At 47.9% G+C, this 24,743-nt stretch overlaps 1 protein-coding gene and 1 pseudogene across 2 annotated transcripts; one reads left to right on the top strand and one right to left on the bottom strand.

Moving 5' to 3' along the window:
- Positions 1–579: 579 nt before the first annotated feature.
- On the bottom strand, positions 580–22,920 carry ELP6 (elongator acetyltransferase complex subunit 6). 2 transcript variants are annotated; one of them, XM_054481889.2, is made up of 7 exons: positions 22,745–22,920; positions 20,349–20,427; positions 19,380–19,450; positions 13,522–13,640; positions 11,172–11,373; positions 7,779–7,925; positions 580–5,704 (listed from the first exon to the last, which is right to left on the bottom strand). In XM_054481889.2, exons 1-7 carry the CDS (start codon positions 22,796–22,798, stop codon positions 5,576–5,578), a joined length of 801 nt encoding a protein of 266 aa, XP_054337864.1. In that variant the 5' UTR covers positions 22,799–22,920; the 3' UTR covers positions 580–5,575. The 2 variants fall into 2 exon arrangements, with proteins under 2 accessions (XP_054337864.1, XP_054337866.1); XM_054481891.2 differs by lacking the exon at positions 22,745–22,920 and adding an exon at positions 21,149–21,394.
- Positions 8,379–9,618, top strand: LOC129034165 (bolA-like protein 2; annotated as a pseudogene).
- Positions 22,921–24,743: the final 1,823 nt, after the last annotated feature.

The following is a 24,743-nucleotide window of genomic DNA, read 5'->3' as shown; positions in this document are numbered from 1 at the left end:
GGCTAAGTTTTGTATTTTTAGTAGAGATGAGGTTTTACCATGTTGGTCAGGCTGGTCTCGAACTCGTGACCTCAAGTGATATGCCTGCCTCAGCCTCCTGAAGTGCTGGGATTACAGGTGTGAGCCACTGCGCCTGGCCTATCTTTTGTATCTGGCTTAATGGTTTTTGGTCTCACTATGTTGCCCAGGGTGGAGTGCAGTGGCTATTCACAAGACATGATCACAGCACATTACAGCATTGAACTCCTGGGCTCAAGTGATCCTCCTGCCTCAGTCTCCTGAGTAGCTGAGACTACTGGTATGTGCCCGACTAGCATACTGCTTTTGAGGTTCACTCATGTTGCAGAATGTATCAGTACTTTAATTCCTTTTTTACTGCTAACATTCCACTGCAGAGATATACTACATGATGATTTTTATCATCAGTTGATGGACATTTGGATTTTTTCCACTTTTCAGCTATTATAATAAACACAGCTGTGAATATTCACATGCAAGTTATTCCATGAAAGGGCCATATATGCAAAATGACCCCCAAATGCAGAAGGAGCTGAGAAACCAAAGAACAAGGCAGACAAATCCAGTTTGTCAGCAGAGGGCAATTTATTAGGGAACTTATGGACACAAGAATGGTCTTGGTCAGCAACAAGTCAGGTAGATCTCCACACCATTATTCCCCAGACCCAGGACTTATATACCATAGGAAAAAGGGTATGTGCACTACAGAGACAATGAAAGGCAACCCTCTAGAACAGGCCAGAATGAGTTGCGCAATAACATCAAGGTTGCTTTGACCTAAAGGTAGGATATATTGTGAGTACATATTCTTACATTAAAGACAGTAAATAAACAAGGAATCAGGAGGCATTCACAGGACTGCGGTTAATCTGAGGTCAACATGGCAGATTAGCATCCAATATGGAGTCACTTTTGTCACCACACAAGAGTTTGTGTAGAACTATGTTTCCATTTCTTTTGGGTAGATAGCTATGAATTGAATGGGTTGAGTCATACAGTATTTATTTATTTATTTAGAGACAGGGTCTTGCTCTGTCACACACTGGAAGTGCAGTGGCACGATGTCAGCTCACAGCAACTTCCGCCTCCTGGGTTCAAGCAATTCTCGTGCCTTAGCCTTCTGAGTAGCTGGGATTACAGGTGTGTACCACCACGCTCAGCTAATTTTCTGTATTTTTAGTAGAGATAGGGTTTCACCATGTTGGCCAGGCTGGTCTCAAACTCCTGGGCTCAAGTGATTCGCCTACCTCGGCCTCCCAAAGTGCTGGGATTACAGGCTTGAGTCACTGAGCCCAGCCTCGGTTTAACATTTTAAGAAACTGCCAAACTATTTTCCAAAGTGACTGCCCCATTTTACATTCCCACTAGCAATGTATGAGGGTTCCTATTTCCTCTCATCCTTGCCAGCACTTGTTACTGTCAGTCTTTTTGATATAGCCATTTTAGTGGCTATGTAGTGGTATCTCATGGTGGTTTTTTGTTTGTTTGTTTGTTTTGAGATGGAGTATCGCTCTGTCACCCAGGCTGGAGTGCAGTGGTGTGACCTCGGCTCACTGCAACCTCCGCCTCCTGGGTTCAAGCGATTCTTCTGCCTCAGCCTCCCGAATAGCTGGGACTATAGGCTGGGACCACCAAGCCTGTCTAATTTTTGTATTTTTAGTAGAGATAGGGTTTCATCATATTGGCCAGGCTGGTATCGAACTCCTGACCTTGTGATCTGCCCGCGTCGGCCTCCCAAAGTGCTGGGATTACAGGCACGAGCCACTGTGCCCAGCCCTCATTGTGGTTTTAATTTTTAATTCCCTAATAATGTTGAGCACTTATATACACATTAGCCATTCCGATGTCTGCTTTGATAAGATGTCTATTCCAATATTCCGCCTTTTTTTCTTTTTTTTTAAAGAGACAGGGTCTCAGCCTGAGAGACCCTGAAGGGAGGCTGAAGTAGGAGAATCGCTTGAACCTGGGAGGTGGAGGTTGCAGTGAGCCAAGATCGCGCCACTGCACTCCAGCCTGGGCAACAGGGCAAGACTCTGTCTCAAAATAAATACATAAATAAATAAAAATAAAATCCTGGACTCAAGTGATCTGCCTGCCTTAGCCTCCCAAAGTGCTGGGATTACAGGCATGAGCCACCATGCCCGACCAACATCAGGTTTTAATTGATAAGTAAGCAAGGATAAGGAACAGATTCTGTATACATGGAAAAATACAGAGAAAATTATATGCTAGTGATTAATGTCCATTTTCACACTAGAATCATTTTTATGGACCATATCACACCTTATGATCCTGCTTTTCTACCCCTGTATTAGTCCATTCTCACACAACCACCACTATTAAATTAATTAAAAATAAGTTAAACCCAAAGTTGACAGAGCAAAATCTCTGCATCATTGTCAACTGGCTCCATCATTCTGAAGAACAACCTGATAATGTGCCAGGGCCAGTTCCCCCTGTAATTCAGTAATTCCATCAGAGGGTATGGACTAAAATGTCATCACCCCTCACTTCTCACAGGCCCCTGTGCTGGTTTATTTATAGCACTTATTGTGGTCTAAATTAAATATGTCCTTTGTCGATTCTGTTGATTGCCTGTCTTCTCCTCCAGAACATAAGTTCTATGAGCTCTGCCAGTGACCTGGTTTGTCAGGTTCTAAACAAACAAGTACTTATCCTCACCCACAATAGGTAGAGTATATAAAATTTATAACACCATAATTGATAACTGTAAAAACCAGAACCTACATGCCCAGAGGATAAACAAACTAGAATATAATGATAGCATAAAATGCTGAATAGCTTTTTTTTTTGAGACTAAGTTTTGCTCTTGTTGCCCAGGCTAGAGCACAATGGTGCGTTCTCAGCTCACTGCAACCTCCGCTTCCCAGGTTCAAGCGATTCTCCTGCCTCAGCCTCCCAAGTAGCTGGGATTACAGGTGCCTGCCACCACGCCCAGCTAATTTTTGTATTTTTAGTAGAGATGGGGCTTCACCATATTGGCCAGGCTGCTCTTGAACTCCTGACCTCAGGTGATCCACCTGCCTTGGCTTCCCAAAGTGCTGGGATTACAGGCGTGAGCCACTGTGCCCAGCCCTGAATAGCTATTAAACATAAAATATTTAAGGGGAGGCTGAGACGGGAGGATCTCTTGAGCCCAGGAGTTCAAGACTACCCTGGGCAGCAAAGCAACACCCCGTTTCTACAAAAAAATTAAAAACTTAGCCAGGCATGGTGGTGGGTACCTGTAGTACCAGCTACTCAGAATGCTGAGGGTAGGAGGATCACTTGGAATTCAAGTGAGCTAAGAAGTGCCACACTGCACTCTAGCCTAGGCAACAGAGAGAGAGAAACTGTCTCAAAAAAAAAATAGTGAAAACATTTATAAACTAAGTGAAGAAACATGACAGCAACATTTATATCATGTAAAAAATGGTGCCTTGCCCACTCAAAACCGCAGCTCAAATGAAGTTTGCATAAATACTGAAGTCTTAGTCAAAGAATCATTAGATTCTTTAATAACTACTTTCTCTTAATTGCACTCATAACTTTCAAATATTCTATCAGGTCTACAGTATTTTGAGAATAAAAGCAGCTTACTGTTTCAGAGGGATAACATACACAATGGTATGATTTGAAGAGAAGTGTGATAAATTTTTCCCAAAGACTAAAAATCCAAAAAGTTAAAATTAAACAACAGATATGAGCTGGGCATGGTGACACGCACCTGTAATCCCAGCTGCTTGGGAGACTGAAGTGGGAAGAGCCCTTGAGCCCAGAGGGTCGAGGCTGCAGTGAGCTATAACCACACCACTGCAGTTCAGCCTGAGCAAGAGAGAGACCATGTCTCAAAACAAAGAAAAGAGGCTGGGCACGGTGGCTCATGCCTGTAATCTCAGCACTTTGGGAGGCCAAGGCAGGCAGATCACCTGAGGCCAAGAGTTCAAGACCAGCCTAGCCAATATGGCAAAACCCCGTCTCTACTAAAAATACAAAAATTAGCTGGGCACAGTGGCATGTGCTTGTAATCCCAGCTACTCGGGAGGGTGAGGCAGGAGAATAGCTTGAACCCGGGAGGCGAAGGTTGTGGTGAGCCAAGATCACGCCACCACTGCACTCCAGCCTGGGTGACAGAGCGAGACTCCATCTCAAAAAAAAAAAAAAAAGGCCGGGCACAGTGGCTCACACACCTGTAATCCTAGCACTTTGGGAGGCCAAGGCAGGCTGATCACGAGGTCAGGAGATCAAGACCATCCTGGCTAGCACAGTGAAACCCCGTCTCTACTAAAAATACAAAAATTTAGCCAGGCGTGGTGGCGGGCGCCTGTAGTCCAGCTACTTAGGAGGCTGAGGCAGGAGGATGGTGTGAACCCAGGAGGCGGAGCTTGTAGTGAGCCGAGATCGCGCCACTGCACTCCAGCCTGGGCGACAGAGCAAGACTCTGTCTCAAAAAATAAAAAATAAATAATAAATAAAAAATAAAAAAAAGAAAAGAAAAAGAAAATAACAGCTATGTAAGTTCCTTAGTATACAGCAAAATAGTATTTTTTTCATTTTCTTTAAGATAAAATTCATCATAGTATAATTTATATACCAAAAAAGTAACCATTTTAAGAGAATACACCTGGTGTCTACTCTGAGATGACCTCAGCTGAGGGGCTGAGTGGGACTAGTTGTCATCTACAGGATGCGGGGCAAGAGTTCACCTCCTGCAGTCTTCACAGGTGAGGGAGGCACCAGCTCCTCGCCAAGGCCCGATCCGCCTGGCAGCAAGAACATCCCTTACCCCTCTCACCAAGGCCATACACACCTGCACCTACACAGGGCCTCATGTGGCCAAGGCCCTGGTGCCAGGCCCTTGATGGCCAGGATTTGTTGGCATAAAGGCAAGGTACCACAGAAACTGGAGAAGCCAAAGGTCCCCACCTTTGGGTGGGGAGCTGGCCTCTGGGTTCCATGACTGTCAGTCAGCAAGTGTGGACTGCGGAGTGAGGCACAGTTACTTACAGCCTGCTGTGCAGCCTGTGTGCTTCCAAACCTCTCTAGGTCTGTTTCCTCACTGTACTCATAGGGAAAGGGAAAGTACCTTTCCAGGATGGAAATTGAACAAGACAACCCACAGGAGGCCCCAGTGTGGAAACTTACTTTATTCTAGCCATGATTATCCTAGTTGTCACCTTGCACACCTGCCATCTGGTGCCATCTCCTGGCTGGCACATCTATACCCACTCTGGCTCTGAAAGGCATGTCAACCAAAAATGGGCAGCTGGGGCTAAGGCATATTTAAACAAAGGCTCCGAAGGACCCCTTTCACTTGGGTCTAGCATCCAGCCTCTCTCTCAGCAGAGGCAGGATCGTGGTCCCTTGTGTTTTCTGAACAGGGCCCAGGGCAGCCAAGGCATGCCATCACTGCAGCACTCAACTCCACTGGTCACAGTGGAGTCGCCAGTCCAGCCCGAAATATTACTACAGAGGAGAAAGACCCATTCCTGCTATGTTGCTCTATCTTCCACGTCCAAAAACAGTCCTATGTAGCTTCAGCTGCTCCAAAATCAGGTCACAGAACAGCAGGAGACATTCCTTTGGCAAAAAAGGACACGCTTTTGTCCTGTATCTTATACTGGTAAGTGAAGCTCTGATCCCGCTGGGCTGTGGACTGTGATGGTCTCCTCCACAGGATCCTCAGCTACAGAGACAGAGAAGAATGAAAGAGGAGCAGCCACCCCAGGACCTGCTCTACTAGGAACCCCACCCTACCTTCTCTGTGACCTTCAGCTGAGGCCTCCATGAGATGACAGTCAGACGTGCTATCTGGTAATGGGGTCAACTTGTAAAATAAAGCCTATAACCAGCTAACTACAAATAAAGGGTTCCCCTCCATTACAGTAGTCGTATTGGCTCAATATAGAAAATGTGAAAGAGGAAAAAAAAGAAAACGGAAGGAAAAAGTCTTTCAGAGGAAGGCCCTTAAAGTATTTTATGTTTGTTTGTTTGTTTGTTTGTTTTTGAAGCAGAGTCTCACTCTGTTGCCCAGGCTGGAGTGCAGTGGCGCAATCTTGGCTTACTGCAACCTCTGCCTCCTGGGTTCAAACAATTCTCCTGCTTTAGCCTCCCAAGTAGCTGGATTACGGGTGCACATCACCATGCCCAGGTAATTTTTGTATTTTTAGTAGAGGTGGGGTTTCACTATGTTGGCCAGGCTGGTCTGGAACTCTGACCTCAGGTGATCCGCCCACCTCGGCCTCCCAAAGTGCTGGGATTATAGGTGTGAGCCACCGCGCCCAGTCCCTTTGTTCTTTCTTCTAAGCATGGTTTTGTACTAATTTTGAAAATCACATTAGAAATTGTACATTCAATACAGAGGCCCAGGAAGGCTAGATGCCTGTTTTGATGGTGTTTCTGCTGATTACAAAGCTCTGGGGGTCTGGCTGAAGAGAGGCCACAGCTGCCCAGCAGCACCTTCTCCTCAGGCCTTGCTGCAGCACTACAGACATAGCACTGCTGGGCTTGGTCCTCTGTGTGACCTACCAGACTTGCCTCTGAAGGACTCTGGGCCAAGACTCCAAGCCACTGTTGCTGGGTCAGGAGTGCTCAACTTAAGTGAACCAGGAAGCTGTGGTGGAGGCTTGGGAGTGGTTCCAGAAGAGAAGTTTGAGAAGGCGCAGAGCCACATGGCAGCCCATTTAGAGGGGTAGGATCCAGCTTCCCTCCCAGGGCAGGACTCGCAGTTTCTGCCCAAGTACTCCAATTGTCCTGGTAAGTGGCAGCAGTTGGGGCAGCAACCTGGTCCATGGGTACGGCCTCCCCAAGTCGTTTTTCTTTTTTCTTTTTTTAAGACAGAGTCTCACTCTGTCGCCCAGGCTGGAGTGCAGTGGTGCAATCTTGGCTCACTGCAACCTCCGCCTCCTGGGTTCAAGTGATTCTCCTGCCTCAGCCTCCCGAGTAGCTGGGACTACAGGCCCGCACCACCATGCCTGGCTAATTTTTGTATTTCTATTAGAAATGGGGTTTCACCATGTTGGCCAGGCTGGTCTCGAATTCCTGACCTCAAGTGACCAGCCCGCCTCAGCCTCCCAAAGTGTTGGGATTACAGGCGTGAGTCTCTACCTGTAAAAGGAACAGGCCGGGCACAGTGGCTCACGCCTATAATCCCAGCACTTTGGGAAGCAAAGTGGGGTGGGTCACGAGGTCAGGAGTTCAAGACCAGCCTGGCCAACATGGTGAAACCCCATCTCTACTAAAAATATTTTAAAAATTAGCTAGGCATGGCAGTGGGTGCCTGTAATCCCAAGTACTCAGAAGGCTGAGGCAGAGAATTGCTTGAACCCGGGAGGCGGAAGTTGCAGTGAGCCAAGATCACGCCACTGCAACTCCAGCCTAGGCGACAGAGCAAGACTCCGTCAAAAAAAAAAAAGGAACAGTGTTGACCTGAATAGACGATGCCTGCTGCAGTACTGCAGAGGAATTTTGCTGTTATTTGATAGCATGCCCCTGCATTCCACTCTAGACAGCTGTCTCCTCTTTAAGAGTGCTCCACTTTGGTCACAAATGGGACCCCCATGGAAAACGTGCGCTGGTCCATGAGGCTAAGTGCCACCTGGAGCACGTCTATTACCTGAAGTCTCACAATTTCCAGTGTTTCCCTTCCACCTGAAGTCATGTCCCAACCAGACAGTCCCTCAGGCCTGACTCTCCCCTGTGCAGTCAAGAATCATAGGTACACGGGCAAGCAGCCCGTTGCCCAGGAGGCCCCTGCATACCTGCCCATGTACATCCCTGCAGAAGCCAGTGGCCAGGCCCTCAGCCCGCAGGATCAGGTGGCTCTGATGACTGAGGCCATTCAGCAGGATGTCATTCTCCTCATCCTCTGCATCTCCACTGTCGTGCACAAGGACCACCATGTTTCCCTGCATCAGATACAAGATGGAAGCCTGCTCCTTACTGGAAGGGACACCCAGAGTCAGGGAGTGCCAGCCTCTCGTTGCCTCCACTCCCCTGTACATCCTCTCACAGATCACCCTCCCTGCTGCTGCTACAGCCAGCCCCTACCTGTGCTCCCAGACCCTAATTCCAGTCACCTACTGGACAACTTCACCCATATTTCACCCATAATGAGCCAACCCATATTTTCAGCTCACTTCATCTAAACCAACAGTCTTCAAAATTAGCTCAATATCCTGAATTCCTGAATGTTACTAGAAGTGTCACCATCCTGCCAGGCACCCATTCATTCAGTCGACAGTTCCTGAATACTTAGAGTGTACCAGATCCCACAGTAGGAATAACAAGTGAGAGATGTGGGCCCAGGAGACAGACAGATGCTGACAATACAGAATGATAAGACCAAGGGAGAGGGAAGCATGAGGTGTATGGGAGCACAACGAAGAGGCATCCCCTCTAACCCGGGGGAGCAGGTCAGGAGGTGAGCTCATGTGAGCTGAATCTCAGAGGTCAAGTAGGAGTTAGCCAAGCCAAAATAGAGGGGAAGGTCAACCCTGCCAAAAAGTGACAGCTTGAATAATGAGTCCTTTCAAAGGAATACTGTTCAGTTGTTAAAAAGAATAAAGCTGGCCGGGGACAGTGGTGCACGCCTGTAATCCCAACACTTTGGGAGGCCAAGGCGGGAGGATCATTGAGCCAAGGAGTTCAATACCAGCCTGGGCAACATAGTGAGACCCTGTCTCTATTTTTAAAGAATAGTAATAAAAGGCCAGGCACGGTGGCTTACGCCTGTAATCCCAGCACTTTGGGAGGCCAAGGTGGGTGGATCACCTGAGGTCAGGAGTTCAAGACCAGCCTGGCCAACATGGTGAAACCCCGTCTCTACTAAAAAAACACAAAATTTAGCCGGGCATGGTGGCATGTGCCTGTAATCCCAGCTACTCGGGAGGCTGAGGCAGGAGAATTGCTTGAACCCAGGAGGCGGAGGTTGCAGTGAGCCGAGATCGTGCCACTGCACTCCAGCCTGGGCAAAAGAGCAAGACTCCATCTGAAAAAAAAAAAAAAAAAAATTAGCCAGGCATGGTGGCAGGCACCTATAATCTCAGCTACTTGGGAGGCTGAGGCAGGAGAATCCCTTGAACCTGGGAGGTGGAGGTTGCAGTGAGCTGAGGTCATTGAGGTCGCACCACTGCACTCTAGCCTGGGCAACAAGAGCGAAACTCTGTCTCAAAAAAAAAAAAAAAAAAGTAATAAAAAAGGAAAAGAATAAGTGGCTCCTGTAGGGGTGCAAAAACAGCGTGGCCAGGCCGGGGTCTGAGCTGGGGTTCTGTCCCTGCTGGGCTACGGCCCCAGCTGGACTGCTGCCACAGAACTCAGCGCCGAATAACTCCAGAAGAAGCTGCAGTGGGACCCAGAGGCGAAGCATATTGAGGTGGAGGACGTGACCCTCAACCATTGTGCCTGCAGCTTCTGAGTCCTGGTGGTGTTGGCCAAGTTCAAGGGGAAGCTGCTGCTTCAGACACACTGGTGGGTAAACATGTGCCTAGCTGGAGGCTCTCGCACATCCATGCTTTTGAGCAGAAAACCCTCATCCCAGAGCAGTGGGCCTGTGAATGGCAGAAAGGAGGGACTGGCATCTGCATGGCCATTAAATTATAAATCAGGACCAGAAAAAACGGAAAAGAATGAAGCAGATCCATGTGTTATTTTTGGGCAATGGACAACAAAATATACTGTGTATTAATAAATGAAAAAAAAGAAATAGCAAACAGTGTGGATGGCAGGTTGCCAGTAATGTGAAGAAAAATGCAGGGAGACAAATATGTGCATATACTTCGAGAGGCCGAGGCAGGAGAATCACCTGAGCCCAGGAGTTCAAGATCAGCTTGGGCAACATAGTGAGACCAAGTCTCTACAAAAAGTAAAAATATAGAAAAAAAAAATGTTTTTTTCCTAAAATATAGAAAAAATATACAAAAAAATATTAAAAAAAACCAGACTGGCTGGAAGGATGCACGTTGGAGGGAGGGAGAGAGACAAGAGCACTTTTTGCTAAAGTACCCTTTATACTCTTCCTTCTTTTTCTCTTTTTTTAAACGATGCCCAAGTTTTACTTTTTCAACTAAAAGAAGTATTCTTACAAAAAGAGGGTGGTAGCAGGTCACAGACCCAGCTGGGCTGCAGAAGGTGGCTTTGGCTACTTACTGTCACCCCCTAATCCTAACTGTGCCTTCCACACCCCTAACAGTTCCTCCTCCTCCCATTCTTTCTGCATTACCCTGGTTCCTGGCTCTGCAACTGTAGCCAGGACGGCCTCAGAAGTTCCCTGAACAGAGCTTCCAGGCAGGACTTTGCATACAGGTGTTCAACACACACTGCTGGATACCCACACACCTGGCTAACTCAGTTAGCTTCTCTCTCCCATTGCTCTGTACGCTCAATCTGACCATACCATACCACTGTCCACACATTCCTGCCAGCTACACCATCACACACTGACAAGTGGCTACTGTGGGCCAGACACAGTGCTGGCATGTTACAAGCTTCATCTCACTTCACTCTTGCAGTCAGGTACCTGTGAGGTAGGCACCACAGCCATTCCTATTTTATTGATTGGCCTATTATTATTGTTAAAAACCCTATTATGGCTATTAAGTGCAGTAGTATTTACATCTAAATGATCACAACCAGTTACAGATTTCTTTGTTCCTTCTGTTCCCACTGCTGTACTTGACTAACCAAAAGAAAACAAAAACAAAAACTCTAAAACCTCTATTATGGCAAAAATCTCTATTTGTCCCTCATAACTTGGTGATCAAGGTAATATTGTATATCCTATACTTGTATTGCCCTTTACAATTTTTAAAGTAGTTCATACTCATTATCTTAGCTGATCTATAAAATACACTCAGGGACGATAATAACTTACCCCGGGACACACAGGCTATTCTGACAGACCTGGGACTGCAGCGGTGCCACACGTAACCAGCCCCACTGAATGCAATGTTGATCATCCCTTTATTTTGGGGGGCTTTACTTTTCAGCAATGGCAGGTAAGGGAAAGCAGGGTGGCTGCAAAAGCTTTCTGGGCCTGCTAGAGTAAAGCCAAAACCCCAAGCAAATAAAAAGATCACAGCAAGCAAGTGAGGTCTGGACCTGTCTGAGTTCTTGGAAGTCACAGGTGGGCGCAGAGAAGGCAGTTCCATGAGTACCTTTAGTTCCCAGCACACGGTGGCTCTGCAGTAGTGAATGAAGTCTAGCACGGCCACCGCCCCCATGCCCAGGCTCAGGAGCACACTGAGGTCATCCACCAGCAGCACCGGGTACGTCCACCGAGCCTCTCCACTGTCTACTGGCTTTAGGGCCTCCCGTACAAACTCAAACAATGGTTTCAAGTTCCCAGCATTAGCCTCCCTGGAGAGACAGGACAAAAGTTATCAGACTTCACTCTCTCTACAGATGTTTATCAAGGACCAAGTAGCACGACAGGAGAGGGCTAAGGTGGACAAAGAACTGTATCACAATTCTTGGCAACAAAAAGTTCATGATCTCGTTAGAAAGAAAAGGCATGCATGTGTACAGGAGTAATTCAAATATTTCCTGAGGCCTACTAGGTATAAAGCACTGTATTAGAAACTGGGAGACACAAAAATAAACAGCTCCTAGGGCCCTTAAGAGACACCACACATAGCTGGGTGCAGTGGCTAACACCTGTAATCCCAGCACTTTGTGAGGCTGAGGGGGGTGGATCACTTGAGGTGAGGAGATCAGCCTGGCCAACAAGGGTGAAACCCCGTCTCTACTAAAAATACAAAAATTAGCCAGGTGTGGTGGCGCACACCTGTAATACCAGCCACTCAGGAGGCTGAGGCAGAATTGCTTGAACCTGGGAGGCGGAGTTGCAGTGAGTCATGACTGAGATCATCCCACTGCATTCCAACCTGGGCAACAAAATGAGACTCTGTCTCAAAAAAAAAAAAAAAAGACACCATACAGCCTCTCAACCCAAGAGCTTAAGGAATCTGGAAGATCAACTTGGATTGGGCAGGCAGAAGCCTTCCCAGGAGGTCATACACAGCTGGAAAAAGTTAAACAGGCCGGGCACAGTAGCTCACACCTGTAATCCCAGCACTTTGGGGGGCCAGCGGGGAGGATCATTTGAGCCCAGGAGTTCAAGAACAGCCTAGGCAACAGAGTGGGACTGTATCTCTACAAAAAAAATTTTTTTTAAATTAGCCAGGCATGGTGGTACGCCCCTGTAGTCCCAGCTACTTGGGAGGCTGAGAGGAGAGGAGTGCTTGAGCCCAGGAGGTTGAGTTTGCAGTGAGCTGTGTTTGCACCACTGCACTCCAGCCTGGACAACGGAGCAAGACCCTGTCTCAAAAAAAAAAAATGAAAATAAGAAGTTAAACAGTAACTCAGATGCCCTGATGGTGAGTGGCAGTGGCCTAAGGCTTCTGTATATGTAACAGATTTGACCTGTTTCTGACACAAGCCAGCTTGCCTATCTCTGTCTTCTCCAGTGACTACCCCTGGCCATCATTTCTCAGCAATGAGTGGAGGAACAGAGCCCAGGGCCCAGGGCAACTGGCCTACTGCCTTATGCTCCAGGGATGAGCCCCTGGCATTGGGTTATCTTCATTAACAATGAGGACATCTCCCCATACCTTGGGATGAGGTATAACCAGCCCCTGCCTTCAAATGAGGAAACCCCAAGTCAGAGATGCTAAGGGGTGTGTGTGAAGTCACACACAGGGTCAGGAAACATGGCCTCACAGCCACTGCATAAGGGTGTGTGTGTCTGAGAGATAAGGCAGTGGGGGGAAGTTCCTGTGTGGACCACTTTGTAGTGGACGAAGAACAGCAGCCAAGCAGGGAGTCTTCACAGAGCTATGTTTGTGGCCAATGTTCAGAAACGAGGAAAAGCAGGAAAACCAGTCTCAGGCCTGTGATGTTGAATACCAAACCAGGGGAAAAATTTTTTCTTAAATGTCTGAAAAGTAAATATTTTAGGCTTGCAGGTCATATGGTCTCTGTCTCAACTACTCAACTCTATTTGTTGCTGTAGTGCAAAAACAGCCAAGGACAACATGCAAACAAATGAACGTGGCTGTATTCCAATAAAATTTTATTTAAAAAAAAAATTTTTAAAAAAAGGAATTTTTAAAAAGACAATTTAAAAAATATGAAACAAAACAAATGTATTTATAAAAACAGGCAGCTGACCCATAACCCATAGTTTGCCGTTGCAGAGTCTCCACTGTTGCAGAGCACAGGTGTATACTAGGGCTCTAAGCCAGGGCTGGAAAACACAGCAAAGCATATGGTTCTGCCATCCTTCCAGCAAATGATCCTCTCTATAGCTTTTGGGACAAATGTCCACCCTCAGCCCCATGATAAGAGCCAGCATTTGATGATGCTGCAACACCAGAGTAAGTGTCTGACTCCTGAAACCAGTTCCATCCTCCTGCACAATAAGAAGGAATTACACAGCAACCAGGAACCCTGCCTGGGCCCACCTGCCACATGTGTGCTTCTGGGCTGGGCTGCAGGCTGACTGACCTGAGAAACTGCAGGGGTTGTGGCTCCTTTTGAGCCTGGAAGACGACGTCCACTGCAGACTTGAGTCCCTCGAGGAACACAAGCTGCCCACGCTCCCGCGCCATGGTCAGGCTGACACCCTAAACATGAAAAAGAGAGTGAGTTACTGTGCCTTGTAGGGGAACCCATCAGACTAGATGCCAGCTTGCAAGAGGGCACAAGACACCTTCCAAACTTGGCAGAAGTGTATCTGATCACCCAATGTACAGGCCTGTCTTCATTCCCCTGGGTGCTCCCAAACCAACAATCCCCCATCTGTTTTCAGATGTGTATTTCCATTTAATTGTCACATTAAAAGAAAAACTAGCCAGGCATGGTGGCACATGCCTGGAGTTCCAGCTACTTGGAAGGCTGAGGCAGGTGGATCATTTGAGCCCAGGAGTTTGAGACCAGCCTGGGCAACGTGGCGAGACCTCGTCTCTAAAAAAAAATTTTAAAAATTAAAAAAAAATTAGCCAAGTATGGTAGTTTGCGCCTGTAGTCTCAGCAACTCAGGAGGCTGAAGTAGGAGGATCACGTGTGCCCAGGAGGTCAAGGCTGCAGTGAGCCATGATCATGCTGCTGCACACCAGCCTGAGCAACAGAGCGAAACCGTCTCAAAAAGACAAAAAACAAAAACCTAGGCCGGGCATGGTGGCTCACGCCTATAATTCCAGCACTTTGGGAGGCCAAGGTGGGCAGATCACCTGAGGTCAGGAGTTCAAGGCTAGCCTGGCCAACACGGTGAAACCCCATCTCTACTAAAAATACAAAAATTAGCCAGGCGTGGTGGCGGGTACCTGCAATCCCAGCTACTCAGGAAACTGAGGCAGGAAAATTGCTTGAACTGGGAGGTGGAGGTTGCAGTAAGCCAAGATCACACCAATGCCCTCCAGCCTGGGTGACAAGAGTGAAACTCCGTCTCAAAAACAAACAAACAAACAAAAAAAAAACAACAAAAAAACCCCACAAAATACGGGATGCAGAAATTTAGTATGCCTATCCCTGCTCAGACTAGGACTTCATTTTTTGCTTGTCACTGACTTGAAGCTCAAGGACTTTTTTTGTTTTTGAGACAGTCTCTCACTCTATTGCCTAGGCTGGAGTGCAGTGACGCAATATCAGCTCACTGCAACCCCTGCCTCCTAGGTTTAAGCGATTCTTGTGCCTCAACCTCTTGAGTAGCTGGGATTACAGGTATGCACCACCATACCTGGCTAATTTTTATTTATTTATTTATTTTGAGATGGAGTTTTCGCTCTTGTTGCCCAGGCTGGAGTGCAATGGTGCGATCTTGACTCACTGCAACCTCCACCTCCTGGGTTCAAGCGATTCGCCTGCCTCAGCCTCCTGAGTAGCTGGGATTACAAGCATGTGCCACCACGCCCACCTAATTTTTGTATTTTTAGTAGAGACAGGGTTTCTCCATGTTGGTCAGGCTGGTCTTGAACTCCTGACCTCAGGTGATCCACCCGCCTTGGCCTCCCAAAGTGCTGGGATTACAGGCGTGAGCCACCGTGCCCGGCCTAATTTTTTTATTTTTAGTAGAAACAGGATTTCGCCATACTGACCAGGCTGGTCTCGAACTCCTGGCCTCAAGTGATCCACCTGCCGATATCAGGGAACCTGCCCCGATAGTCACGTAGGTTCTTTTCTATTTTCCCTAAGTGTCGGCCGGCTTGAGAAATAAAGGGACAGAGTACAAAAGAGAGAAATTTTAAAGCTGGGTGTCCGGGGGAGACATCACATGTTGATAGGTTCCATGATGCCCCACAAGCTGCAAAACCAGCAAGTTTTTATTAGGGATTTTCAAAAGGGGAGGGAGTGTATGAATAGGGTGTGGGTCACAGAGATCATGTACTTCACAAGGTAATAGAACATCACAAGGCAAATGGAGGCAGGGCGAGATCACAGGACCACAGGACTGGGGCGAAATTAAAATTGCTAATGAAGTTTTGGGCACCATTGTCATTGATAACATCTTGTCAGGAGACAGGGTTTTGAGATCAACCCGTCTGACCAAAATTTATTAGGCGGGAATTTCCTCTTCCTAATAAGCCTGGGAGCGCTATGGGAGACTGGGGTCTATTTCACCCCTACAGCCTCGACCATAGAAGACGGCCACGCCCAGGGGGGCCAGTTCAGAGACCCACCCCCAGGCGCGTATTCTCTTTCCCAGGGATGTTCCTTGCTGAGAAAAAGAATTCAGCGATATTTCTCCCATTTGCTTTTGAAAGAAGAGAAATATGGCTCTGTTCCACCCGGCTCACTGGTGGTCAGAGTTTAAGGTTATCTCTCGTTTCTTAAACATTGCTGTTATCATGTTCTTTTTTCAAGGTGCCCAGATTTAATATTGTTCAAACACACATGCTCTACAATTTGTGCAGTTAATGCAATTATCACAGGGTCCTGAGGCGACATACATCCTCCTCAGCTTACAAAATGACAGGATTAAGAGATTAAAGTAAAGACAGGCAGAGGAAATTATAAAAGTATTAATTTGGGGAACTAATAAATGTCTATGAAATCTTCACAATCCACATTCTTCTGCCATGGCTTCAGCCGGTCCCTGTTTGGGGTCCCTGACTTCCCGCAACATGCCTCAGCCTCCCAAAGTGCTGGGATTACAGGTGTGAGCCACTGCACCTGGCCTCAAGGACTTCTTAAATATGGTTCATGAACCACCATCCAATTAAGAAACCCTTTAAGATACCTGATTAAAATGTAGATTCCTGGCCGGGCATGGTGGTTCACACCTGTAATCCCAGCACTTTGGGAGGCCAAGGCAGGTGGATCACCTGAGGTCAGGAGTTCAAGACCAGCCTGGACAACATGGTAAAACCCTGTCTCTATGAAAATACAAAATTAGCCGGCTATGGTGGCACATGCCTGTAATCCCAGCTACTTGGGAAACTGAGGCAGGAGAATCACTTGAACCTAGGAAGCTGAGGTTATGGTGAGCTGAGATCACGCCATTGCACTCCAGCCTGGGCAACAAGAGTGAAACTCTGTCTCAAAAAAAAAAACCACAAAAGCAGACTCCTGGGTCTAATTCCAGAATGAGGGAAGAACTCAGGATCTACATCTCAGCAAACACCAGGGATGGTGATGCATTCTAAATGTGCAACCCACTGCTCCACCTGTGCAGAAATAGGTCACATGGGGCTCGGCATGGTGGCTCACACCTGTAATCCCAGCACTTTGGGAGGCTGAGGCAGGAGGATCCCTTGAGCTTAGGAGTTTAAGACCAGCCTGGGCAACACAGGGAGACCCATTCTCTAAAAAAAAAAAAAAAAAAAAAAGAAAGAGGCAAAATGTAACTCTTTAGACTTTCCATGCCCCTACATCAGGTCTCAATTGCTCATTCACACACAAAATGCCCAGGGTCTTCCAATGTCCAACACCATTTGTTCCAATCGCTGCAGCTGACAGAGAAAAGGACTCCTGATCATCACCCTTGCTCTTGCTCACTACCAGTCTATTTATGTAAGTGCAACAATATGCCATGAGTATAGAAGCTCACGCTCCAGTACTTCACATGTCAAGTACTGTGCATGCCATTCCTGCTGTGCTGATCATCATTCAAAGGTAAAAGGAAAAGTAGCCAGTTTAGATATGCGAACACACAGCTGTCTCATCCTGAAACAGATCCAGTGGCCATAAAGCCATGCTGCAGAGCCCTGGAATGCAACATGTTTTCTTTACATCCTGACTGTTCTCCCTGGGCTCCTGCCCTGATGTCTAACACAGGAAGTTCTCCCTTCTCTGCAAAGGATGGGAAAGAAAGAATCTACCATTCTCTTACCTCCTCATTTGCTTCTGCCCAACAGAGAAGAGGCAGAGACTTGGTCCAACAGTAAGACTGGATTTTATTCTTTTTTATTTGTATGTATGTATGTATGTATGTATGTATTTACTGAGATGGAGTCTTGCTCTTTTGCCAAGGCTGGAGTGCAGTGGCACGATCTTGGCTCACTGCAATTTCCGCCTCCCAGGTTCAAGTGCTTCTCATGCCTCAGCCTCCCAAGCAGCTGGGATTATAGGCATGAGCCACCATGCCTGGATCCTGAGAAATAAATGAGTAGAATGCACGCCCCATGAGTGAGATGATCCCAAAGTGTTAGGATTAAAGGTATGAACCACCACCCCTGGCAGCCAAGAATTTTTATAGTGACTAGGCCTTGGGTTTTGTCAAATGCTTTTTTTGCATTAAGTGATATGATCATATGAATTTGTTTCTTTAGCCTATTGACATGGTGGATTACAATAGCTGATTTTCAAATGTTGAACCGGCTTTGCAAAACTGTAATAAACCCAAGTGTGGTGTATAGTTCTTCTTATACATTTCTGGATTTGATTTGCTTATGTCTTGCGGGGGCAGGGGCGGGGGAGTTGCATCTCTGGGAGATTTTTTTTTTCCTTTTTTTTTTTTTTTTTTTTGAGACGGAGTCTCGCTCTGTCTCCCAGGCTGGAGTGCAGTGGCGTGATCTCAGCTTACTGCAAGCTCCGCCTCCTGGGTTCACTCAATTCTCCTGCCTCGGCCTCCCGAGTAGCTGGGACTACAGGCGCCCGCCACCATGCCCGGCTAATTTTTTGTATTTTTAGTAGACACAGGGTTTCACTGTGTTAGCCAGGATGGTCTCGATCTCCTGACCTTGTGATCTGCCCACCTCAGCCTCTCAAAGTGCTGGGATTACAGGTGTGAGCCACCGCGCCCAGCCTTTTTTTTCTTTTTATTGAAACGCTGTGTCACTCTATAGGAGCACGCCAACTGCCTGGCTAATTTTTGTATTTTTAGTAGAGATGGGGTTTTGCTGTGTTGGCCAGGCTGGTCTCGAACTCCCGACCTCAGGTGATCTGCCCACCTCGGCCTCCCAAAGTGCTGGGATTACAGGCATGAGCCACCATGCCCGGCCCAAGACTGGCATTTTAAAGATCACTGCTGAAGAGTAGCCCAGTTCTCTCCCTCTCTAAGCCTGGCCTGTCCAAAAACAACCAGAAAACAGCCCTTCAGCTTCCATTCTCAGGCAGTGAAGTCCACCTAGTAACAGGTAATGTCCCAGGCTAGGTCAGGAAGTTCATCAGCCTTTTGGCCATCTTATTCCTGCCTGCCTGTGTCTGATGTGGTGAGGGGCAGGAAATGAAAGTCCCTCTCCCCACATTGGGGTCTGAAGCCCTAGACTTAGGGAAAGACAGTGGGAGGCATCCAATTTAGCAGCAGACCAAAGTGTGATCTCCAACCAAGGAGGACGAAAATCAAAACTCATATGGAGAAGGAGAAAACCTTAACTTGTCCAGAATGAGTAGAGAAGGGTTTGATTAATTAACATCTACAAACAGCAGGTCTGGTTCTACGAAGTCTCAATTAATGAGACATGCTGAGATGCTACCTTAGCCCCTCAAATAAGGGGTTCAGGATCCCAAGATTTCTTTTTTTTTTTTTTTTTGAGACAGTCTTGTTCTGTCGCCAGGCTGGAGTGCGATCTCGGCTCACTGCAACCTCTGGCTCCCGGGTTCAAGTGATTTTCCTGCCTCAGCCTCCTGAGTAGCTGGGACTATGGGTGTGCACCACCACGCCCAGCTAATTTTTGTATTTTTAGTAGAGACAGGGTTTCACCATGTTGGCCAGAATGGTCTCCATCTCTTGACCTCGTGATCTGCCCATCTTGGCCTCCCAAAGTGCTGGGATTACAGGTGTGAGCCACTGCGCCCGGCCCAATATTTCTTTAGTCCGTCTTTTGCTAAGTTCTGTACAATGCAAACAGGAAAGCCAAGCTTTAGACCATGTGTGACACACACACTCACTCAGGGACCTCACCATGGAGCTCCAAAATATTTACCAGCTTCTGTCCCACGATACTGTAGTGGCTGAAGGACTGGATGAGGGCCACAAAGCAGACTTTACAATTAGCTAGAAAACAAAACAGTTGATTTTAAATAAATCCTCTGGTTACAACCAGACTCACTGATTTCATACCTCTGGAAACAAAAGCACTGAGGCAAATCTAGAGACCCAGAGGCTTTGCAACCTGACATACGCGATTTGATTCTAAGATGTACTTTTCTTCTTATTTAACAGTTATATCTTATTTTGCTGGTTCTAAGATATACTTCTGTTAGATGTAGTACTAGGTACTTATTATTATTATTATCATTTGAGATGGTCTCGCTCTGTTGTCCAGGCTAGAGTGGCACAATCATGGCTCACTGCAGCCTCAACCTCTCTGGCCTCAAGTGATCTGCCCACCTCAGCCTCCCGAGTGGCTGGAACTATAGGCGTGCCCAGCTAATTTTTGCATTTTTTGTAGAAACAGGGTCTCCCTATATTGCCCAGGCTGGTCTCGAATCTCTGGCTGCAGATTCTCCTCCCACCTGGGCCTCCTGAACGCTGGGGTTATAGATATGAGCCATCACGCCCAGCCATGCAGCAGCCATGTTCTTTAGGAAGCATCTACTGCCAGGACAAAGTGTCAATGGGGTCGAGTGCCCAGAGACCTCGAGATACACAAAGACCAAGGAGCAACAAAATCAGGAGGCCACACAGGACCTCAGTGAGGCAATGTCCACACAGTGGGTGGAGAAGGGGAAGGTAGGACACAGAAACAGTGAGCACATGCCACTCTTTGGCAGGGCTGGGGAGGGAACGAGATGGCCTAGTAATCTGTTATCCTGATAAAATAGCCCCCTAGGTATCCCAACACCAAGGCTTGGCTTGTAAATGCTGTTATTGCTTCCTTAAATAGTTTTGGTTTTTATTATTTCTGCACCGATCTTGGGTTTCTTTTCTACAGCATCAATAAGTCCCATACCTTTGAGGTAGAAGGAGAGAAAGTGGTGTACAAGGAAACTCCCATCTGTCTTGGCATCACAGAGTAAAGTCAGTTTCCCCTAAAAGTTACAAGGAACACAAAAAGGTTAGATTCCCTGGAAAGAGGTCAGCTTAGTGTAGCAATCTAGTCAATTGTGTCCACACCTAAATTTCTACACCTGAAGAGTTTTTTTTTTTAATGATATATATGCTAAGGTACCCTGAAAAGATGGAAATAAGTGAAAATTATGGAAAATCCATGATTAAAGTTATCACTTATTGTTACTCATGATAGGCAAGTACATCTCAGCCTCCACCTCCTCAAAGCAAACAGAGAATAAAATTATTTCTCTTCCTCACTTCTCACATTAGTCACTCAGGAACCAGTCTTAGGAAGAATTGGATCCTGAACAAAGGATGCTTTTACCATCAGACTCCAGTGAAAATCAGATTGCTAGGACTGGAAGAGGCCTTCAAAAGGCCTCCCCGCCAACTACTTTATATTCTGATGCCAATTCTATTCTGTAGGGTGAGGGACAAGGGAGGAAGAAGCAGTTGCTGATAGAGATGTCTGATAACAAAGTTCACCCAATGGCCCTGCTTCAGAGGCCTGATCATGGAGAGCTCTAGAAAGACTTCTAAGAGTGGTCTCTGCAGAGCCTGACTGTCCTGCTCCATTCACCTCTATTTCTGTCAGTGACAGGGAAGGTCAGGATCAAGTGATATCATGCATGCCACCTCCTTGCCGTGTGACCTTCCACAAATGCCTAACTTCTCTGGGCTTCAGGTTTTTTCACTTACAAAATATGAAAGATCGTCAGACCTTCAGGGTTACCCCTGGTGCTGTCATTTCCTGGTGCCCACTTGATTTACTCCATTCTTTCATCTGGCCCTAGGCTGACTTTGGAAGTGCCAGTGGTAACTGGCAAGGTAATCAGAGTCATCTGGACAAGAACTGCCTGGCAACTAAAATCCACAAGGATCTACTGAAAGCTACAATTTGGCACTATGGGGTCATAAAAAGGCTTTAGACACATAGTATCCTGGTAGCCTGGAGGAGTTTACCATTTCATTAGGAAGACAAAGATTATGAATAAACCAGGCTGGGCGTGGTGGTTCACGCCTGTAATCCCAGCACTTTGGGAGGCAGAGGTGGGCGGATCACCTGAGGTCAGGAGTTCCAGACCAGCCTGGCCAACATGGTGAAACCCCGTCTCTAACAAAAAATACAAAAAAAAATTAGCCGAGTAATTAGCCGGGTGTGGTAGCGCACGCCTGTAATCCCTTCTACTTGGGAGGCTGAATAAGGAGAATCACTCGAACCCGGAAGGTGAGGTTGCAGGGAGCCGAGATCGAGCCAGTGCACTCCAGCCCAGGCGACGGAGCGAGACTCCATCAACAACAACAACAACAACAAAAATAAAAGAGAGAATAAGCCAGAAGATACGCTCCTGAAAGAGGTTACTCCTACGTTAAAATGTGAAAGGTTTCAAGGTGCCCCGGAGTGTGAGCAGGAGGGTGGAGAGAACAGGTCAGCCTGGGGTGCCAAAGACGGACTTGGTCCAAGCCAATGTTGGCTACGTCCTGCTTCTAACAGTTCTATTAGAAACCACAAGGAGGAATAGTAAGAACAGCAGCGTTCAATACAATGTGCCGATTGCTCCGGGGCGAGGTGGCGGTTAGGAAGCTCGCCCATGAAGATGGCGGCGATACGAACACCCCTGTCCTCTCAGGCCTATTCCGCAGTCTCCTCTAAGCGCCTGGGACCCCCACCCCAGTGAACACGCACAGTGCGCCACAGTTCACGTTCGCGAATATAACTCAACCCCACTGTCGGCCATGCTTCCCAGGGACATTTTTTTTTTTTGGGAGGGGGGCGGAGTCCCGCTCTGTCGCCCACGTTGGAGTGCGGTGGCGAGATCTCGGGTCACTGCAACCTCCGCCTCCCGGGTTCAAGCAATTCTGTCTCAGCCTCCCGAGTAGCTGAGATTACAGGCATGCGCCACCACGCCCGGCTAATTTTTGTGTTTTTCGTAGAGACGGGATTTCACCATGTTGGCCAGACTGGTCTCGAACTCTTGACCCTGAGGTGATCCACCCGCCTCGGCCTCCCAAATTGCTGGGATTACAGGGGTGAACCACCGCGCCCGGCCGCTTCCGGGGACTTTTAAGGACACGCACGGCCTTTGAGAATATGCGAGATGGCCCAGAAGCCCACTTTCGGCGGGCCCAAGTCTCCAGTCCAATCCCCGGGTCGAGCCTCTGCGGACTACAATTCCCAGGTGCCCCGTGCCGGGTCGTCGCGCCATTCACCGGGGTCGTGCGCACCGCCTCCCGGATGCAGTATTCCGCTGCCCTGCCAGGTCCCGCCCGCTTCCGGGCAGCGGGACCTCTTACCTGCTCCGCCCTGTCGGGGGTAGTGTTAAGCAGGTTATTAAGTTCCACGAACATTCCGAGCTCCTGGGACTAGCGCTCTGGAGGAGAACCCGGGGTTCTGCACAGACGACGGAGACTGGAAAGCAAAACACACCCAACAGCCCGGCTCGCGCAAGGAAGCGCGCATGCGCAATGCCAGTTTTGCGAGCCAGCCACAGCCAATGAGGCGGGTGCCTCGATGGGGCCGCTGCGCACGCGCGTAGACGTGCGTCGAGTGCCAGGGTGGGAAACGATGGGTTTCTCTGTGCGACTGCCAGCGGCCTCTGGCGGCTCATTCCGCGCAGATCTGCGTGGGGCCCGAGCCCTCCCAGTGGCCCCCAAGGCTCCACGCGACCGAATATTCTCCTTCCCTTGGCCTCGCTCTCTGCCCAGCCCCGGGCTCCTTTCCTCCACACGTGGCTGTCAAGCGCCTTCTGTATGCCCCACACTCCTGGGAGCTTGGGCTACATCGGTGAACAAAAACAAGGGACCCGGAATTATTATGATTATTATTGTTATTATTTGTTTAATTGAGACGGAGTCTTGCCCTGTCGCCCAGGCTGGAGCGCAGTGGCGCGATCTCGGCTCACTCTAGGCTCCGCCTCCCGGGTTCACGGCATTCTCCTGCCTCAGCCTCCCGAGTGTAGCTGGGACGACAGGCGCCCGCCACCACGCCCGGCTAATTTTTTGTATTTTTAGTAGAGACGGGGTTTCACCGTGTTAGCCAGGATGGCTTCGATCTCCCGACCTCGTGATCCGCCTGCCTCGGCCTTCCAAAGTGCTGGGATTACAGGCATGAGCCACCGCACCCGGCCGACACGGAATTACATCTTGAAAAGTTGTGTGGGGAAAAGCAAAGCGGGATTAGGGAGTACCAATGGGGGCAGGGGTAGGTTTCAGAATTAAAGAGGTTGTCAGAGTGGGTCTCACTACGAAAGTGTGGTTGCAGCCGGGCGCGGTGGCTCACGCCTGTAATCCCAGCACTTTGAGAGGCCTGGACGGAGGGATCACGAGGTCAGGAGTTCGAGACCAGCCTGGCCAACAGTGAAACCCCCTTCTCTATTAAAAATACAAAAAATTAGCCGGGCGTGGTGGGGGGCGCCTGTAATCCCAGCCACTCTGGAGGCTGAGCCAATAGAATCGCTTGAACCCGGGAGGCAGAGGTTGCAGTGAGCCGAGATCACGCCATTGCACTCCAGCCTGGGCAGCAGTGCGAGACTTCGTAAGAAAAAAAAAAAGTGTGGTTGCAACACGCCCTGTATGCCTGTCCTCAGAGCCTTTACACTAACTCTTCCCTCTTCCTGGAATGCCCCTTTTCCCAGATATTCAGCTGATTTTAAAATTCCCCACTTCCTTCAGGTCTTTGCTCAGATGTCACTTTATTTGTGAGGCCTTCCCTGAGCACCTTACTTAAATCACAAACTGTCCTTTTCCCAACACTTCTTTTTCCTTGCTTTTGTTTTTTCCATAACATTTGTATCTATTATACCGCATATAGTTTTGTTCTAGCCCAATCAGCCTCAGATCAGTGGACAAACCTGTAATTCCACCAAAGTCAAGTTTATTAACAGTCACTAAAATAAAAGAATTGTTATATAATTTGGGAAAGAGTCGAATTCAGGTGAAATTTAAGTGAAGCAGTGTTTGATATGCTCAAAGCACAGCACAGCTGTGTGTGGAGGAGTCTTAATCTGGCGTGGACTACAAAGGGGACCCAGGGTCGTTTCTGTGGAAACTACAAGGTTAAGATCGATGTGGAATGTAATCATTAGCTGAAGCTCTGCACCTGGGATGGAAATCGAGGCTGCTTCTCTGTGTCAAAGGGACGTAGATCCTTCAGCCAAGAATGAGATGTTTCATGCTTATTGAAATGTGAGAAAGAGAAAAAAATATTGGCCTGACACTCACAGCTAGGTCTTGGTGTTCCTGTTGAGCATAAACAATTTCACAAAACACCAACATCAGACTGATTGTGACGGAT

Source organism: Pongo pygmaeus, chromosome 2, assembly GCF_028885625.2.
Source record: "Pongo pygmaeus isolate AG05252 chromosome 2, NHGRI_mPonPyg2-v2.0_pri, whole genome shotgun sequence".
Taxonomy (NCBI): Eukaryota; Metazoa; Chordata; class Mammalia; order Primates; family Hominidae; genus Pongo; species Pongo pygmaeus.
This window is presented reverse-complemented; position numbering and strand designations above follow the sequence as displayed.